Source organism: Vipera ursinii (assembly GCF_947247035.1).
Source record: "Vipera ursinii genome assembly, chromosome: 2".
Lineage (NCBI taxonomy): Eukaryota > Metazoa > Chordata > Lepidosauria > Squamata > Viperidae > Vipera > Vipera ursinii.
Window position 1 is genome coordinate 180419538 of NC_139513.1, and position 21332 is coordinate 180440869.

At 40.0% G+C, this 21332-nt stretch overlaps 1 protein-coding gene across 4 annotated transcripts in view; it reads left to right on the top strand.

Moving 5' to 3' along the window:
* The window catches only part of SLC44A2 (solute carrier family 44 member 2 (CTL2 blood group)), a 173419-nt gene extending 158833 nt beyond the window's left edge, over positions 1–14586 (top strand). For 2 of the 4 annotated variants that reach the window (XR_014491644.1, XR_014491645.1), the window contains 2 exons: positions 11532–11707; positions 13248–14586. Coding sequence is in view for 2 of the 4 variants with exons in the window: in XM_083355835.1 (XP_083211961.1) it covers positions 11532–11653 (122 nt within the window). In the remaining 2 variants the exon portion in view is untranslated. The remainder of the gene's footprint in view (positions 1–11531; positions 11708–13247) is intronic. The other 2 variants (XM_083355835.1, XM_083355836.1) reach the window with 2 other exon arrangements.
* The last annotated feature ends 6746 nt before the right edge of the window (positions 14587–21332 follow it).

Consider the following 21332-nt stretch of genomic DNA (forward strand, 5'->3'; position numbering starts at 1 on the left):
TAAAACATATAGGGAACGGTTGCTGGAATTGGGTATGTGTAGTTTAATGAAGAGAAGAGTGAGGGGTGACATGATAGCAGTGTTCCAATATCTCAGGGGCTGCCACAAAGAAGAGGGAGTCAAGCTATTCTCCAAAGCACCTGAAAGCAGGACAAGAAGCAACGGATGGAAACTAGTCAAGGAGAGAAGCAACCTAGAACTAAGGAGAAACTTCCTGACAGTTAGAACAATTAACCAGTGGAACAACCTGCCTCCAGAGGTGGTGAATGCTCCAACACTGGAGGTTTTTAAGAAGAGACTGGACAGCCATTTGCCTGAAATGGTATATGGCTTCCTGCCTGAGCAGGGGGTTGGACTAGATGACCTCCAAGGTCCCTTCCAACTTTATTATTATTATTATTATTATTATTATTATTATTATTATTATTATTATTATTATTATTGTTGTTGTTGTTGTTGTTGTTGTTGTTGTTGTTGTTGTTGTTAAAATCTGAATTTAGCAACCCCAGCAACTTTCTCTCTCCTTACTCTCTCTCATGTCTTTGCTTGGGATATCCCCCCTGCGAAAGAAAGCAGTAAAATTCTACCTAAAGCATTTTCAAAAATGATAGAAGAATTCAGTATTCTAGAAATATGGTGAGAGAAAAACTCAGAGAAACTACAATATACATTTTACTCAAATAGACACAAATCATGGTCAAGAATTGACAGGATATGGATTTTGCTGGACTTGAAACTGATGGTTCAAGAGGCGGAAATTGAAACCAATGACTGGGCAGACCACAATCCAATAAAAATGATTTGGAAAGGAATTAAGAAGAAACCTAGATGATCTCTAAACAAATCGATATTGAAGGACAAAGAATTCCTACAATAAAGGAAATGGAATTTTTCTTTAAAATAAGAAGGAAGAAACGTCACTCCAAAATATTTGGGACACTACCAAAGCATATTTTAAAGGCCTGGCCATAACTTATACTGCTAAGAAGAACAAAGAAAAGAAACAACTATAATTAAAGTTGAGGCAGGATCTAAGAAAACTAGAATTAGAATTACAAATAGATCCATATAAAGCAATACTCAAGAAACAAATGGAAATAATAGAGCACAAATTAAACTTAGTTGAGATGGAATTAATGGCTCAACAGATTAAACGGGTTAAACAGAATTTCTTTGAAAATGCTAACAAGCCAGGAAGATGGCTAGCATATAGATTGCGAAAGGAAAAAGAAAAGAAAATAATAAAGAAACTCCAGGATACAAAAGGAGAAATACAGTTTCAAAACGATGCAATGAAAAAAATTGTGAAAGAAATTATGAGACACTTTATAAGGCAAAGGAAATCTCGAAGGAAGGAGGCCAGGATCTCCTGAGAAGATGGCGCTGCCTTGGGAGGGGAGGCGATAGACGGCCGAGCCTCTTGTTGTTTTTCAGGCCTCCTGCAGCGATATTCTGCCATTTCCAGCCCCACAGAGGCTGGGAGAAGCGGAGGGGGCATCTTCGGAGGCAAGGTGTGGTGCGACCACCTCGCTGGAAAAAAGAAAGCACCCTGAGGATCTGGAGGCTTGAAAGAGGGCCACAGTTTAGCAGCCCCGAAGCCAATGACTCAGCAGTTTGAGAAGAAGCAGGGAAGCGAGAAAGAGCAGAAGTGAGTTTAAAGACTTTCCGAGCAAGCACGCCGGCAGGGCGCTAAGCAGAAGTGAAAGGAGCGGCAGCCAGTTATCGGGGGTGGTTTTGGCAACAATTTTTTTTGTTTCCCCTTTGTCTTCTGCTGCCATGGATCCGAATGCTGACTAGAGGCTTAAATGGACTTGTTTACGAATATGACATGATTGGTGGAAGCTTCTTCTCCCCTGAAAAAGCTAGCGTACTGATTTACGGACTTATAGAAATCCTGCTTTAAACTGATGGATATTGATGTGAGTTTGTCTTTCTTTTTTTTTCTACCTAAAGAGCGGAAGTGAAATTTATTTACAGAATGGGTTTAGATAAGTTCTGGCAGAAGACTTATTAGAAGCAAGTACGGGGTTATTGGTAGTTTAGGTGCTGGCCCTGACAAGTTTGTGATAAAGTATCTGGGAAGAAGTTAACCTTTGGTGTACAGTAGTATGGAGAAACCTCTTGGGACACACTGAAATGTCTTTAATGACAGCGTCAACTAAAACCTTAAAGAAGCCCCCCGCCTTGACAGCAGTGGCCTCTCCGGTTACAATGCCACCAGGGGTTAGGAAGTCGATGGAGAGCCTATTGGCGACAGAAAAATCTGCTACAATTCAAGGGATTTATACAATGCTACAAAATATGCAGGACATAATGGAGAGGAATTTCGACAGCCTGAGGGCTGAGTTGGGGGACATGAGAGAGGAGATGAAGGAAATTAAAGGAAAATTGGGTGTAGTCCAGGTGACCCTGAATACGCATGAAGAGCGAACAAAAACAGTAGAAAAGTACTCTGAGAATATGGAGAAGCGGATGGAGAAATGGGAGCACAGGTGCACGCAAACATCCAAGAAGCTGGAAGATGATATGGTATACCTGGAGATGGAGAAAGCGGCCTTTTTTTTGCGTTTCCAAAATGTGATGGAAGACAGAGAAGAACAGTTGGAAGAAGTGGTAGGAGAAATGATCGCAGACCTGGTGGGGAAAGAGAAAAAAGAGGTTCGGTGTGATATTGATGAGGCCTTTCGAGTTTATACTAATTATGCCAGGTGATACAGCCTCCCTAGGGAAGTGCACGTTAGGTTTACCAAAAAGGCACTTAGAGATGAAGTGCTCTATAGAGCTAGAGACCACCCAATTCAGTATAAAGGCCGTCCGGTTACAATTCTTAAGCAACTACCAAGAAGGGTCCGAAAGCATCGTCAACACTATCAATTTGTTACTTCGCAATTGAGGAAAAAAGGTGTGGCATATAAATGGCTGCTTCCAGAGGGGCTCCTGGTGATGTGGGAAGACCGAAAGATAAAGATTGAGAGTCTACAAAATGCACAAGATTTCTATAAATTTTTTGTGGGCCTAGCGATCAGGAGAGTGATGGAGAAGTGGAGAGTAGAAGTCAGAGGGAGGAGATGAATCCAGGGAGAGCAGAGGGGAGGGGGCAGAGAGGGAAAGGGAAAAGAATACAAGAGGGTAACTAGACAGACTACCAAATCTAAGGCCCCATGTAAGTAAGGATGTGTCAAGGGGTGAATTTTCTGATGCTCAATGTTAATGGTCTTAATGCTCCTGTTAAGAGAAAAAATATCTTAACTAGATTAAGGAAATGTGGAGCCGATGTATTATGGCTTCAGGAAACTCATATTAATAAATGCCAAACTAATCTGTTGAATTATCTTAAACTAGGGAAATTATTTGTAGCGTCTGCTGAGGAGAAAAAGAAAGGTGTAGCAATGTATATTAAGGAGTACTTGTGTCCTAAAGAGTTATGGGCGGACCTGGAGGGGAGAAGCCTGATGTTGGAGATAGAAATGGTAGGAAGCAAAGTGTTACTGGTAGGCATATATGCACCTAATAATAACCAGGGAGACTTTTTTCCAGAAAATATATCAGAGGGATATATGGCGTGAGATTAACCCGGCCTCTCAATGTTATACCTACTATTCCCCCATGCATAACTCGTGGTCTAGGTTGGATATGGTATGGTTGTCGGATGGGCTGATATCTTATGCGAAAGATGCCATGATTTTGACGAACGAATGGGCGGATCACAACCCGGTGGCTATTACGTTGATAAGGGGGAGTAGAGTGAGGAGTAGATGGATGATGAGCCTGGAGGCTCTAAAGGATACAGTTTTTGTACAAAAAATTAAACAAGAGATGAGCCTGTGTTTTTTTTAGAAAATAGGATGGAAGGGATGCCCCTACGAATAGTTTGGGACACGGCTAAAGCTTATCTGAGAGGCTTGATAATAAAACAGATGGCAGTTAAACGTAGGAAGGAGGAGGAAAGTAGGAGGGAAATTGCTGAGCAACTTACTAAGGCGGAGAAGGCTCTTCAGGTTAACCCACAGAAAGTGTATGGGAAGGAGCAGGTGGATTTTTGGAGGCATAAACTTAACCTTGTGGATCAAGAGAAAATAGCACGTCAAATTAGGGTGGTGAGGCAAAACTATTTTGAATATGCCAATAAGCCAGGGAGATGGCTTAGCTATAGAATAAGGAAAGAGAAGGAAAGTAGAAGAATTGATCAGTTAGAGGATAAGAGGGGGACACTGATAGGGAATAAAGAAGGGAAAGAAAAGATAGTGACTGAGTTTTTTACAGAATTATATCAGAAAGAAAAGGTTGCTGAGGAGAGGATTAAACAATAACTGACAGAGTCAGACCTTCCTAAGTTACTTCCTAATGAGAAAGAGGCCTTAGATCAGGAAATAACAATAGCAGAAATTGAAAAAGCGATAAGACAACAGACATGTCAAAAAACCCCAGGCACTGACGGAATTCCTGCAGAATTGTATAAGGTATTAGTGGAAGCGCTTGGAAAACATGTGAAAGATCTATTTAATGAAATTTTGGATAAGGCTATAGTCCTGCAAACTTGGTTGGAGGCACATATTAGTTTGATCTCTAAGGATGATTCCCCCTCGAAGCATATTAAAAATTATAGGCCAATATCCCTTCTTAATTCAGATTATAAAATATTTGCGACAATAATTGCTGATAAATTTAAATTTTATTTAAACCAATTCATACATACAGACCAGAATGGGTTCCTCCCCACTAGACAAATAAAGGATAATCTCAGAATTATATTAAATGTTCTGGAGTATTATGAAAGCCGACCAGATAAACAATTAGCTTTAATATTTATCGATGCTCAAAAAGCATTCAATAGGGTAAATTGGGATTTCCTAATGTGTCAGTTGGAACACATGGAGTTTGGGGCTAAATTCTGTAATATGATTAAAGCAATCTATACTAAGCAGGAAGCAAGATTGTTGATAAATGGGAATTTAACTGACAAATTTTATATCTGTAAGGGCACTAGGCAGGGTTGTCCACTCTCCCCACTTTTATTTATTTTAACCTTAGAACCCCCATTGAGAATAATAAGGAAAGATGAGGAGATTACCAGGCTTCAGATAAGAGACCAAATTTACAAACTGCAGGCGTTTGCAGATTATGTGGTTTTTGTTTTGGAAAACCCTCTGGAATCCAGCATGGAATTACTAAAAAGGATTGAGGAATTTAGAAATGTGGCCGGTCTACAAGTAAATAAAGATAAGACGGTTTAAAATTGTGAAGAAGGTGAAATATTTAGGAATTTGGTTGATGGGAAGATGTTCAAGTATTAGGGAGGATAATTATTCTAAATTACTGATACAAACAAAAATGGACTTGGGAAAATGGGGTAGGATACAGTTGTCATTATTAGGAAGGGTAGCCATGGTGAAATCTTATATTTTGCCGAAATGGAATTTTCTTTTCCAGACAGCACCGGTTAAACTTTCGATGAAATTTTTAAGAGTTAGAGGGTGTAGTTTCTAGATTCATATGGCAGGGGAAATGGCCCAGAATTGGGGGAAAAATGATGCAAGAAATTAAGGAAAGAGGGGGCCTTGCCCTGCCAAATTGGGAACTTTATTATCAGGCTGCCCTTTTAGTTTGGGGTAAAGAATGGATAAGTTTAAGGAATAATCGATTGTTGAGTTTGGAAGGATTTGATTTGTTGCAGGGATGGCATGCTGCTCTTTGGCGGGAAGGTACTCCTCCAAGAAAACAGTTTACTCGTCATTACATAAGGGATATACTGATTTGGAATTGGGATAAGACAAGGGCTAAGTACTATGTGCAAATTCCATGTTGGTTATCAACCTTGGAAGCCTTGACCCATCCGACCCTACTCAAGAAGGGAAGAAGACCAACTTACAAAGAAGTTTTACATAGCGGGGGAGAACTCAAAATGTGACAAGATCTGGCTCAGCAAGGGCTTCAACTGGAGTGGTGGGCCTACCTGCAGATTCAGTCAAGGTATAAGAAGGAAGGGGGGAAGGAAATTTTCAGGAAAGTCCCACAGGAAGATTATTAAGGGAATATGAAAGGTAAAAGCTCACCCAGGTCCTCCAGATTGCTTCATAGTGCTAGGTGGTATTTTTGGCTTTCGGTAGGGAGCGGCTTAGTGATTGGCCATCTTTATGGCCGGTCTCTTCTTCTTTGGGCCAAAAGGAGATGATCCCGGATTCCAGCAGAGGGCTGCCGCCCTTCTGCAATCACAGGGAAGTCCTCCTCATGGTGATCGCCCCTCCAGGGTGATTTTTGACCCTTTTCAGGGTCCTCAGAACAAGAAAGAAATGGACAGCAGGAGACAGACTGCACCACACGCGCGCGAACCAGAAACCATCTTTGATATTTCTTGATGCACAAAAGGCGTTTGATAACTTAAATTGGCAATTTATGTTTCACCAACTTGTGGAAATGGATTTTAGAGAAAACTTTATGAATGCAAATTCATGAAATTTATGATAAACAGATTGCTAGAATAATTGTAAATGGAGACTACACTGAAAACTTTAATATTAAAAAAGGTGCAAGACAAGGATGACCTTTATCCCCATTGCTATTTATATTAACTTTGGAAGTATTGAACAGAAATATTAGAAAAGACTGAGATTAAAGGACTGGAGATAAAGGGTGTAAAATATAAATTGCAGGCATTCACGGATGACTTGGTCTTTATATTAGAAGAACCTCTGGAAACAAGCACAAAACTGTTGGCCACAATAGAACAATATGGTGAGGTCACAGGCCTGATAATAGAGAAAAGACTACAGTTTTGACAAAGAACTTAACAGAAAAACAGAAAATGCAACTTGCAAGAAAAACAAATATTCAAATAGTTAAAAAAGTTAAGTATTTGGGAATTTACTTAACAGCAAGATGTATAACAGTAAAAGAAGACAACTATACAAAATTATTAAAACAAATAAAACTGGACTTAGAAAAGTGGGAAAATCTCCAACTGTCAATACTGGGGAGAATAGCTACAATTAAAATGAATATCTTACCGAAAATACTTTTTTATTTCAAACTATTCCGGTAAAATTAGAAAAAGCCTTCTTTGATGAACTGAATACTATAATATTGAAATTTATTTGGCAAGGGAAAAAAGCACGAGTTAAAGTGAAATTTCTACAGAAATTTCACTTTCCTCTAGAAAGGGGAGGATTTGGACTTCCAGACTGGAAGTTATATTACCAAGCAGCTATTTCAATGTGGATTAAACAATGGATAACACTTATAGACAAAAGACTACTATACCTAGGGTGGCATGACCTGCAGATTGGCTGGCATGCCTTTCTGTGGTATAGGAAGAATATAGCGCATGGATATTTCCAGAACCATGCTATAAGAAATGCACTTCTCTTAGAATGGGAAAAAATAAAAGAAAAAATTTATATTAAGATATCTGAATGGTTTTCAACAATGGAAGCCTTTGCTTACCCAAATTTAATTAACTATGATAAACTTGTAACATATAAAGACTTACTGCACAATGAAGGGAGATTGAAATCTAGACAAGACTTACAACAACAAGGTATTGACCTGTCATGGTGACCATACCTACAAATCCAGTCAAGATATGAAAAAAGAGGTGAAAACAATGGGGCTCTATAAGGAACAGACAGAACTTGATCTTACATTGCTAAAAACAGATGAAAAGCTGATTAAAAAACTTTATAGATTTCTGCTTAACTTAAAGATGGAGGAGGAACAAGTTAAAGAAACAATAATATGGGCAAAAAACATTGGACATACTATAGAGCTTGAAGAATGGGAAAAGTTATGGGATAGAAATATTAGATTAACCAAAGCTTTACCATATAAAGAAAATTTATATAAAATGTTTTATAGATGGCACATGACACCAGTGGGACTAGCCAAAATGTTTAAAAATACTTCAAATGTGTGTTGGAAGTGTAACCAAAGACAGGGTACTTATTACCATATCTGGTGGTCATGTCCTAAAGCAGAAAGGTTTTGGCTTAAGATACATTTGTGGTTGGAGAAGATGATTAAAAAACAAATAGAATTTAAACCAGAATTGTTTCTCTTAGGAATGATAGGCCCCAACTATGACAAGGAGAGCGGATACTTAATGTTACATGTATTTACAGCAGCGAAAATTATGTATGCCCAATATTGAAAAAATGAAAAGTTACCGACTGAAGAAGTATTAATCAAAAAATATTGGATTGTGCAGAAATGAATAGATTAACTTTAGAGATTGAAGAGAAAGAGCATTCAGTTTACTATAGAACTTGGAATAAATTCTATCAATGGCTAGATAAGCGAGTTAGAGAGAAAGGAATTATGATAATTTATTATACCTATCATTGTTATCCATTATTAGATTTATTACTTTTATTTATATATATTTACCCAGACAATATGCTGTTTGCCAGATATTGAATGTTATTGGGGGAAACCCCAACCCTCAGCCCCAACCTTTCCTGTACCCTAACCCAAATTCCCATCCCCTTACCCCCCTCCTTAACCCTATAAACACTAATAAAAAATTGTTCAAAAAAAGTGTACTCTCTAGCAAAGTCATTTTTATGTCTCCATAAGTCTGTTAGTACTAAGTTGCCCATCATCTCAAAAATAAGAGCCTTGGTGGAGCAGTGGGCTAATGCCTCCTTAAGTAACACCAGCTGCCTGCAATTAGTGCAGGTTCGCATCCCACCAGGCTCAAGGTTGACTCAGCCTTCCATCCTTCCGAGGTAGGTAAAATGAGGACCCAGATTGTTGGGGGCAATAATCTGACTTTGTAATAATGCCGCTTGGGGGGGGCGAAAGCCCTAATAAGCAGGCATATACATAGAATGAAGGCTATTGCTAAGCACATTGGTTTGTGCTTAAATTGTAAGCCGCCCTGAGTCTTCGGAGAAGGACGGGATATAAATGGGATTAAAATAAAAAAAAAATTTAAAAAAGGTCTTTGGTAGTTTACCCTGGGAGAGTTTAATCCCCTAAGTAGATGTTCTGTCCATAGCTGGTATATAGTCAGTTCATTCCAGTCCCCCAACATAACCCAATTTTCATACAAAAAGGGTAGCAGTTGATTCATTAGATATTCACGCCAACCACTATTGATTTTATTCCATTAAGTTCAATTTCCACTACCACAAATGGGTTTAAGTTGAGGTTTTATATATAAAACAACTCCATTAGTCTTTTTTGAACCAGCAGATATAAATTCTTCCCCTAATCATTTATTTATTAGGTATTTCTTATTTTGTTTCTTGATGTGTGTTTCTTAAAGGCAAATTGTGTCAACATTTAGTTTCGTCAGATAATGAAATATTTTTTTACACTTGGATGGGGAATTTGGCAGAAAAATCAGCTGATCATCAGCAGATTCAGTATGTCATCCTGTGGGAAGTTTCCGAACATAAGCTTTCTCTTGACCTCTTGTTAAGGAAAACTTTTGGGTATTTGTGGCATAGTTTTCATCTCCATATTTTAACTCTGGCAGTTCTGGAGTAAGGAGTAACTTACAAATTGACTAAAAGTATAAAAATAATATTAAGCTTTTAATATAAGTGGATCAAGTTTAGCTTTTTCAAGCCTAGAAAAATGTAAGTTTTTTCTTCCATGGTTTCTTTTTAATAGAAAGGAGGATGATAAATGTAATATTTTCATTTCAAACAACATAAAATGATTAAGATGTGGAAAAAAATCAGTCTGTTTGGAAATACATTAAAGAAATAAAGTAAACTAGTATGTAAAAGGGTAGAGATGTTTGCCTCAATATAGTTAAATTTTAAGATTCAAAATGGTCATAAATAAAGAACTAGAAATTGCTGATAGTGATTCAGATTTGGAAAATGAGAATGATTCGCAATTTCCTGTAGCCAAATCTGTATCCTGAGCCTTGACTCTCCTCTTTTCATTTCCTCCCTGTTCCCCCATGAAAATTAGGACTTTCTCTGATTGAGTAAAAAAAAAGAACAGAATACATGATTTGCTTAATTACAGTATTGATGGTATGCTGTTATTGAAAATGTAGTCAATCACACAAAAGACTAACTCTGCCTCTTCAGTAAGGGCTTAAGACTTCTTCCTATTTTAATAGAAGAACCCCCTTTTTTTTCCAGGTGACTTCTGAAGATACCTATCTCATGCTTTGTCTTCTAAGACATAATTTTAGAGCAGTAACATCTTGGAAGAGGCAGGGGCTTTTTCTGTTGACCTAATTTTGAAAGCTAAGGAGGAAAAAGAAAAAAAAATCAAGGAGTGCATCAAAGCAAACATGGCTGCCAGCAATCAACTGATTGGTGTGCCAATACCAGGCTATAGCTCACCAGGATGGTTGAAAGACAGAGGGGGAAAGTAATAGGAATCTAGCCTGATTAATAATTCACAAAGATGATATGGTTCTTTGCCCTGTTGGAGATGAGTGAGCAACCATTATATATTGTTTTTTCCAGTGTCATGTTTTACTAGTGGTAGTTCTTGTTTTACAGTGAAGTATTCAGTAAAGAAATTGAATTACACTTAGCTGAAGTCAGTGTGTACAGTTGAAGGGAGGGGGTTTCCTGAAAGATACTGGAAGAATCTTAAGTCCCACTGTCAACTTAGAAGTAATGGACTTAATCCTTTCCTGTAGAATTTTTTCAGTCACTAGCAATTACTGTACAGTAAATCCAAGTACCAATCATTATATTTCAGCAAATATAACAAAATTTAAAAACATTTAATTCAATACAATAAATAATTTACAAATATTGTCTGCATAAACCATATTTTTCAATTTAGTTTGTTGTACAAGCAAACCAAGTTATACAAGTTTTGTAAAATAACAGCAATTTTGTATCTGTAAGTTTTAAAAATTAAAACACTGCATATACTTTTGCTGTTCCAGAAATGTTCTTTTCTTTTTGAGCAAACCCTAGGGAGAAAAAACTTTCATTTAAAATTCACTCAAAAATTCTGAAAATATTCCATGTTGAATTAATTTGTTATCAAAGTCCAAGAATAGATCAGAAACACAGTACTTAAGCCTACTTGCCCTCTGCTTAGCTTGCCAGTGAATGAATTATAAGCTTTTAGAAGATCACAAGAATTTGCTGGATGGTTTTGGTCTGAAAACCACTAGCAACAGAAAATACCAAATTAATGTGAAGTGGATACATCTTCATTGGCTAGAATGTATATTCAATTTTAAAGCAGACTTTTTTCCTATTGCAGTGTAGTCTTAGTTCCATTGTAGCATGATGAAAAGTTAATTTCTTTTGTGATTTTGCAACCAGTAACTTTTCATCCTTTCTACATCCATTAATTCATAGCAATTCCTTTCTGCTATACCTGCAAGATTGTGCTATAAAATAGCATTGAAATAGGCTACTGTCTAAGCTATTTTGTTCTTTCCTTAGTGGAGGAATCTTAATTGCAACTAACTTCAACATTTCCTTTTTTTTCTCTCCCCTTTTGCTTTGTATCTCTTTGCCTTGTTTATTTTTTGCTTTGCTTTGCTTCTCTTGTACATTCTTTTATGGATGCTTTCTCTGTCTTGTTTGGGATTCCAAAAGGCGAAGATCTGGAAAGGAACGATGGAACTCCTGAGCGGCCTTATTACATGTCCTGTGCCTTGAGTGAAATCCTCCTGAAGGGAAGCCTAAAATCTTCCAAAAGTGCTGAAAGTCAAGAATAGGGGCAATGCACCAAATGGGAAAGATGGGTGCAGGTGTCCCACTGCAAATCTTCTGTGTGTAGATGCTGTAACTTCATGGGCAATTCTTGATATTCTGAGAAATGATGGTGCTCTTGACTTGCATCAAGCAAGTAGTTATTGGTGGCATATACTGTAATCTGTTTCTGTCCAGCAGATTTTCCAATACCAAAGAAGGACTTGAAATTGAAGGGTGAATGTATTTAAAGTTGAAAAAAATGCCTCAGTATGATTCTGCTATTGCTGTCTTAACTATGGTTGCTTTTGGCACAGATATCCTATCAAGTGCACAAAGAATAACACCACAACAATTCAAAATGAAGTAAAATTAATATCAACAGCAATACATTAACAATTTCAATTACAATAAAAATGTTTTCAAATATTGGACCTTTCCAGATTACAAATATCCCTATATTCCATGTGCAGCCATCTATAAGAAAGATAGCCCAATATAGCAATATGTTGATGCTTAAGAAAGCAGCTGCTTGAATATAAATAAAATACTTTGACAAAGGTTTGCTTACTTAATAGTATACTTTCCTTTGGTTGGAACAGATTTTGAATTAGTATATAACTGCAAGTGTAGCTGTATGCCAGGGGTCTTCAAACATGGCCCTTTTATGACTTGTGGACTTCAGCATGCCTGGCTGAGGAATTCTGGAAGTTGAAGTCCACAAGTCATAAAAGGGCCATGTTTGAAGACCCCTGTTGTATGCAAACAGAAGTAAATAGTGGGATGAAGATAACCAAAATGAGCATCATTTCTCTTTCAGATTAGTTTCAGCTCTTTAGAAATCTCTTGCTTCTGTACAAGTGCTTTGTTGCTGGCTTAAACTATTAGCAAACCTCTCCAGGGTAGGAAGTCCTTGGAGAGGCTTCTTCTGTCTTTCTGTTTCTGTATATTATATAGAGATGCAGTCAACAAAAGGCATCAAAGGAGGAATGCTGAAACAAAAAGGCCAAATTCTTATCTGCTATTTGCATAGTGCACTTGTTTTCCTACTTATGAGTAGGAATTTTTTAACTAGTGAAGTTTAATTTCGGAAAAGAGGTAAAGAATAATTTTCAAATGTGAATAATGAATATGAAAACTTCACATAACTCCACTTTTGCTTTGCTAATAACAGTTTCTGAACAAGGAAGCTATTATTCAGTTTCTTTGTATTCCTTGGGAGAGAAAAAAAAAGACCTCAGATTTCATGGATGTGCCTGGAATCTTTGAAAATGGCAAGATTTATCCCTTACTTTAAAATAGGGTTTTAAAAAGTCCCTAACCAGATCTTTTTGGATAGAAAATTCTAACATCCTTTCTGTTGAATAGCAGAACAGGAAAATTCTCAAATCAGAATCATTTTCATTCTAATTATGAATGTCTGTCATATGTACAGTACATATGTACAGTGCTCGTAGTGAGATCTAATCTCTACTGCAAGAAGTGGTCAGGTTTCCCTTAATTTCCATAAGCCAGGATTACTCCTATGTGTATTTGCATGTTTAGTCTATCTTCCTTGTCCTAGTTCTGAAATGATCTTTTCACAACCCTTTGCTTGGGGGGATTTGTGTTTCTTTGCAGTGGAAGACCTGGAGCGTAATGATGGCTCTACTGAGAAGCCTTACTTCATGTCATCTAACCTGAGAAAACTCCTGAAGAAGACTAATAAACAGACAGATGCATGATTTGGCAAGCCTGTCATTCAATAAGACAGAATGTAATGTACCAACTTGACTTTTGTCAAGGTAGAGCAGCATCTGCAAGTTTAGAATATCTGCTACCCCTAGCTGTGCCATATACTGTAACTATAGCTTGGGCAAAATTAGACACCTCTCTTGTATCTTCTGGTTTTCGAGTGTTTCTTTTGCCATTTAAAGTGATAAATTAGCCACAGGTTATAATAAATATAGTTTAGGAATATAGCATAATAAATCAGAGTGAGATCTGTTAAGACTGAGACCAGTTAAGAAAACCATCAATCCTATTGGACCCAGGACTATTTAAACATTCGATTAGCAATTCTTGCTTGCTAATACAGACCAAGTAAATTGTATAGACAGTGGTTAATGTAATTGATCTAATGAAGCTACATTTGATCCAGTTTAGTTATTAACCATGTGCTCCAAAAGTTTTTATTTTTCTTGTAATGACATTTTTAATGCAATTATTGACCACTTAAAAAGGTCACCTTAAAGGTCTCAATGATCCCAGGAAGGGTTTTCATATTATATACTAATGTTTATGGGAAAATCTATTTATTTTCTAAAATATACTTCACTGCCACTCCACATCCCCAAGACAATTTAATAATGACACCAAGCACAATTAGTAAATAGTAAATCCAGGTAAGAAAAGTGTATTCTAGGAAAAGATTGTTATAACTGGGAAGGAAAATTTGACAATAGCTTTGTTTTTGTAATGAAAATGGTCAAAATCATGCAAAACAATAAAATTAGCATGAAATATAAAATAAATCAATACATGACAAGAAAGGAGCCGTAATAATCAAAAGTTCAAAATTATGTACTATATAATGAGCAATTTACTTTGAAATTTGTTCTAAGAAGCCATGTATTTTTAAACTGCCCAAGTACATTTAGCTTAATTTTTGCTTTCTTATATTTTATTTCATATATTGCTGTACTTTTCACAGAAAATATAACTGAAATATTAAACATTTTGTTTTGTAAATTTGTTTAGCATCTTTTTTATTACATACAGTACTATAATGAATATAGATGCCTGCAAATTGCCATTAAAATAGTTTATTTCTTCTTCCTATCCCTAAATCTAGTCTTCTAACTTTAAGCTTGTAGAAGATGTAAAGATTTTCTTTCAACATTATTTCTTTTAATTAAAACCTATTATATATTTCTTGCAAAATAGGCAAGGTATATCAGATAGGTTGCATAATTGTCATTACAGGTATTCAAACATACAATATTTGTGTAAAATAAACACATTGTCAAACTTCATAAAAACTCTCAAAAAACTCTGCTTATTTTTAGCCAGTTCTAGATGCATTGATTATTTCATCATAGTGACTTGTGCAGACACAAGTTGTTTCTTCCCAAAATTATTATTTGCATGGTAATATAATTTATCACAATCAGCTATTGGTACACCAGGAACTAGCTTTTAAGGAATTGTTAGGGAATATTGTATACCATTGTTGGATTTATTAAAGCTATTTATTAAAGCTAAACATCTCTGCACAGAGATGTTCAAGAACTAAGTGGTTTTCTTGTAATACCGTTCTTCTGACTGCATACTCCCTGTAACTCCACTACAAGCATTTCATAATATAATAGAAGATGAGATTGGCACAGACTAGTTTTTGGATTAAATACCTGGTAGGTTTAATCAAATCCCAATAACACAAATCACATTAAAGCCCGTTAATGCACTTGAACACAGACAGCAGATGGTGATACTATATATTTGGAGCTAAGTGGAGCTAAGAATGTGTACTAAGGTGATGCTTGTAAAGTCTGGGTATCTATCCAGTTTTATTTCTCCCAGTCTCCCCTGAGAGAACAGTGTACATATCAATGAAGTAGCATCTAGATATGATTTTCCAAATTTTTGACTTGCCTTGAGTAAAAAGGAATTGTTTTGGGTAGCATATAAAATATATAATATAGTCAATAGTATATAAATAACAAACTTCCTTTATTTTTTATATTTTTTATTATATTGTAGGGCCACGTTATTAACTATCCAAGGTCACATGTGGCCTATGGACTGCAAATTGGACACGCCTGCTCTAGATAATACTGAATTTACGCTTGACTGTAACATAGTAAACTGGATTTATGCAGCCTAGTTGCAGCCACTGCATGAACCTGGAGTTCAAGAATGATTTAGTATGAAAAATGTTAATAGAAATGTCAAAACATCAGCGTTTTTAGAGTTGGGTAGCCTTTTTTATTAGTTTTATTCATTTATAACATAAATGTGAAAATACAAAAGCAAATAGTAGGGGACAACAGTAGAAAAAGGGAGAACAGAAAAGGTGTGAATAAAAGGAAGGGAAGAAACAAAAAGCATTGACTTCCGACTTTGTTATAGTAAAATCAGACATTAAAATCAAATCTCAACTTTTTACATTTTTATAGTAGTATGTACTAGCCATTTCTGTATTGGCACATCAGTCTAATCAGTAAAACCCAAAATCATATCATTTTTTTCCACCTCAAGCATGAAGTCCAGAAGCGGTTTTCAAGTAGAAACAAAAGTACTTATGTTCTTTTCTTTTATCAGCACAGTCAATTTGGCCATCTCTGCTAATTCTTTTTGAAGGTGGTTATCCCTAACAATTCTTCAAAATATAGAAACATAGGGTTGAATGGACTTAGGAGGTCTTCTTGTCCAACCCCCTGCCCCAGACAGGAGACCTTATAACAACAGAGATCGAAAAATGGTGTTTTGTTGGCAGGGGAAAAAGAGAGAATGATGCACATCAGCCTTGCCCTACATTCTGTCTAAAATCATTACAAAATCCCTCTAGGTTGTTTTGTTTGAGACTTGGCTGAAACAAAAAATGATGATTGATCACAATATCTAGGGCACAATATATTTGTTTCACGTTTGGGGCAAAAGACACTTTCCATTTTGTACATGTCCCTAAATCCCACTATTCACAATGATTAAATTTCTAGTAACATATCTAGTAACATATCCAACATTGGCATATTTTGGCATATTGGCATAAAAAGAGCCTTGGTGAAGCAGTGGGCTAATGCCTCCTTAAGTAACACCAGCTGCCTGCAATTAGTGCAGGTTCGCATCCCACCAGGCTCAAGGTTGACTCAGCCTTCCATCCTTCCGAGGTAGGTAAAATGAGGACCCAGATTGTTGGGGGCAATTAAGCTGACTTTGTAATAATGCCGCTTGGGGGGGTGTATGAAAGCCCTAATAAGCAGGCATATACATAGAATGAAGGCTACTGCTAAGCTTGTAAGCCACCCTGAGTCTTCGGAGAAGGGCGGGGTATAAATGGAATTAAAATAAAATAAAAATAAAAATATTTTGAGAAAAGTTCAGGAAAAACAGAACAAGCCCAAAGAATGATATTCAGGATAAGTAAGCAGGAAAAGTTTTAGGAAGAACAATTGAAGAAACTGCATACATTTTGTCTTGAGAAGACAAAATTGAAAAGCGGTATGATAGCTCCTTTAAAATACCTAATGAAGATCACATAGAAGATGGTTGAGATATTTTATCATCCAGAGTTCAAGGAAGGCAAAATTCCAATTGAACATTGGAACAAATTTCCTAATAGTAAAACCGATGCAACAATGGGACCAATTGCCACAAATACTGGTAATTTCCTTTTCAATTGATTATGTGCCATCAAGCTATTTTTGACACCTAATGACCGTATAGATTTTCTCTATGAGATCTATCTTAACCTGTTCTTTCCACTCTCCCAATGGTACATTCATCACAACTGTAACAAAGTCCAACTTAACCATAATCCTCTTTTCTTCCTTCAAACATTCCCAGCATTAGAGTGTTCTTCAGGAAATTAATTCTTAATATTTCTGGTAAGATAAATTTGAATCTGATCATTTGTGCCTTGAATGAGAGCTTAGGGTTGATTTGTTCAATATCCATCAGTACGTTTTCTTGGCTGTCCACAGTATTTTCAGGAATCTTCTCCAACACCAATGTTCAAAGGCATCAATAATCCTCCTAACTTGCTTCTTCAAAGTCCATTCCCTTTCAATGGAGGAATTAAATACAAACATGGACAGTAACATTTAGGGAGTCTTTTAGTTCACACACTGAAAAGGGAATTGTCATGGTTCCAACAGACAGAGACAAAGCAGAACACTGAGGTTTGCAAATTCCTCAAAGAACATGTTTATTAGTTACAAAGTATCAGCATGGTCAAGAGTGAAACCAAGTCTGGATACATAAGTAACTTTTTCCCAATATAAAGTTAAATATCCCACCCATAAATCTATGAAATCAACGACGTTCCCCAATATGATTATTTGCCAGTCTAGTCTCGGGAGCCACCAATGACCTTGGTTCCCATGGGACAAAAGATTATTTTGACTAACAAAGCATCTGGGCAACCGCTCTCCCTCTGTTCTATGCGGCAACCTAGAATGAGAAGGAAAATGGCTGCAGCCATGCTCATATGTAGAGTTGACAGTCGGCCCCTGTTAAAAGAAACAAGTCTCCTGTAGGGGAAACAAAAAGCAGATTAAGTATTCCCTTGAGGCTTGTGAGGATATTTATTGTAGAACTTTTTAATTAATCTGTCTGCTTTCACATTGGTATATTTCACCCCATGTAGCTTCTGATGGGGTAGCCTTTCCACTGAACAAGGTACTGTAACTTTCCTTTGTACAACCTAGAATCAACAATTCATTTTATTTCATAATGTGTCTCCCCCTCTACCACTACTGGACCCAGCAGCTTCTTTGGAATAAGTCTTAAAGAGGATTCTGACACAGGTTTCAGTAGACTACAATGAAACACAGGGTGAATTTTCCCCAACAATCATGGAAGTTTCAATTCCACTGTAACAGGGTCTCAGACCCCGTCCGACGAGTCACCGAAAGAATGAAACCGGAACGGGAGCTGGTTCTTCTAGCCGTGTTTATTTTCCGCATAAACAGTTGCTTAAAGACAAATGAAGTCAGCGTTGACTTCACAGCACAGTCAACGCTGTTAAATATCCGGCAGAGCCGACTCCCACCACCACACCCTTAATCACACCACCACGCCCCCACCCTACTTAAACACCGCCTCCCAAGATTCCCTCCTTTTGGCTCCCATCCCACCACCAATGCAGCCGGTAAGTTACCCCCCAGCGTAAACCTCCGTCCCCCCAGAACTCCGCCTAGGCTCCTTTGTCCCCTCACCACCCCAGACCGCTGCAATCTGCGCTCTAAACCCCTCCCCGGCCCACCGGTCGTCTCCGTCACCCCCTGACCCACCCGGGCACCCATTCTTGTCCTGCAGCTCGGGCGCAGGGCAGCCATCGCCCAGCCCATCGCCCAGCTCCTTCCCGGCCTGTAAGCAGCTTCTGGGAGCCGGCTGGCTGGTTCACGGCCTCCCCAGCTGACAGGCGGCCCGCCGCTGCGCCGTTCTCTCAGCTGTCCCATTCCCCGGCCCGTCGGAATGGTGTGGGCGTGGCCAGCCGTTTCTGGAGCCCGGCAGCATGGCGAGGAGACGAGGATGCCGGCGAACGTCCCTGCGGCCCGGTACGTTGCCTCGGGCGGCCACGGGGGTGCTGGGAGGGGCCGTATGCCGAGCCGGTCCTCCGGGAGTCGACGAGCGCCGGCAGGTGTCGGGCGGCTGGGGAGGGCCATACACTGTCCTGGCCCTCTGGAAGGCGATGGGCGCTGGCGGGAGGCTTCGGGGCCTGGCGGGGCGCTCAGCAGGAGCCTGACGGTCGGGTGAGTCTCCCCGCGGCCCGTCTGAATGTCGGGCGTGCCCGGCCCGACATGCCGCCCCCCCTACCAAGGGTCCTCCTGCAGACGTAGAAAACAAGGGTTTAGCATCATTCACTATGCGCACACCCCCATGTCCCCCACCCCCCAGCCTGCCAGGGTGGGCTCGGTGGAACGCCCGGAGCAAACGTGGAGCATGGACATCTTCCCGTGACACCCACGTCGCCTCCTCCACCGGGTACCCCTTCCACCGAAGGAGATACTGTAGAGCGCCCCTCCGCACCCTGGAGTCTAAGACCTCCTGCACCTCATATTGGTCAGCGTGGACCGGTCCGGGACCCCCCTCCCCTGCTGCCGCGGTAGCCACTGGAGCAGGTTTCAGCAAGCTGCTATGGAACACCGGGTGGACCTTACCCAAAAACTTAGGCAACCGCAGCCGCACCGTCACCGGGTTTATCACCTGCACCACCCGGAACGGCCCGAGGTATTTGAGTCCTAGCTTACGGCACGGAACCTGTAACCGTAAATACTTGGTGGACAAGTAAACCAGGTCCCCCACCCGCGGTGTAGCAAAGGGTTTTCGTTTCTTGTCCGCCTGTGCTTTGGACGCTACGGCAGACCGATCCAACGCTTCTTTTGCCGCCCCCCAGACAGCCGTGATCTGATGCATCCAGTCAGGTGGTGAGCTCGGAGATCCGTCGTCCTGGGGACACTCACTGAAGGGAACGAACTCGTGACCGGTGACCACCCGAAGTGGAGAGAAGCCAGTACTACTGTGAACTGCGTTATTGTATGCAACCTCAGCAAGCGCTAACAGGTCTATCCAGTCTGTCTGCCGGAAAGAAACATAGCTCCGTAAATAGCGTTCAACAGCAGCGTTGGCTCGTTCTGCGGCCCCGTTGGTGCTGGGGTGATAAGCGGTACTCAATCCCTGGGACGAGCCGATATGTCGCAAGAACTCTCTCCAAAACCGGGCCGTGAACTGCACCCCTCTATCCGAAATCACACGCCGCGGTACTCCATGCAGTCGGTATACTTGCGTGAGGAACAACCAAGCTAGGCGACGGGCTGATGGCAACCCCTTACATGGGACAAAATGTGCCTGTTTAGAAAACAGGTCAACTACTGTCCAGATAACGGTGTGACCCTTACTCTCTGGGAGGTCCACAACGAAGTCCATGGCGATGTCCTGCCAAGGCCGAGATGGGTCAGCTACCTGTTGCAATAACCCCAAAGGCTTCCCAACTTGGGGTTTTGTAGTGGCACAAACATGGCAACGCCGTACGTACTGCTCGATGTCATCCTTCATGCGGGGCCACCAGAATTGACGACGTGCCAGATGTAAAGTCTTCACAAACCCGAAATGTCCCGCCTGTTTAGCATCGTGGCACCCATGTAAAACACGTGGCCGCACGGTTTCAGGCACATATAACCGTTTTCCATGCCACGCTAAACCGTCCCGCATAGTTAACAGACCCGGATTACTCAGCAACCAGGCATCCTCCTGCAAGGTCCTTTTGATGGCCTGGTTCAAATTCTCCTCCGTCACCTGTCTTGCACTCTCTGAACCAATCCCCTCGTTTGCCAGTGTCGGGATGAGTGCCTGCACCACCTCCTCCCTCTTGCTGTCAAACTGAGGCATGCATGACAAGGCATCCGCCAGAAAGTTCCGACCCCCCGGTACATACTTCAGCACAAACCGGAAGCGACGAAAGTATAAGGCCCATCGGACATGTTTAGGCGACAGACGACGAGGGGTCTGAAGGGCTTCCAGGTTTTTATGGTCTGTCCACAGTTCGAACGGACGGGAAGCCCCTTCCAAAAGATGTCGCCAGGTTTCCAAAGCCCAACGGACCGCAAAAGCCTCCTTCTCCCACACCGCCCAGGCCCGTTCGGTGGGAGTCAGTTTCTTAGAGGCATAAGCACACGGCTGCAAGACCCCAGCACTGTTCCGCTGAAGGAGGACGGCCCCAAGAGCAACATCGCTCGCATCCGCCTGCACGACATAAGCCAGTTCGGGGTCGGGATGTTTCAAAACGGGCTCTTTAGCAAAGAGAGACTTCAGTTCCTCGAATGCCCGCTGACATGCGGTGGACCACTCCAATTTCAGCCCTGGACGCGGGCGTGTTTTCAACTGTCGTGTGCGCAGAAGATCAGTTAACGGCAGGGCGATAGCCGCGAAACGTGGGATGAATTGTCTGTAAAAGTTGGCAAAGCCAAGAAAACTTTGCAACTGTCGCCGAGTCTGCGGAGC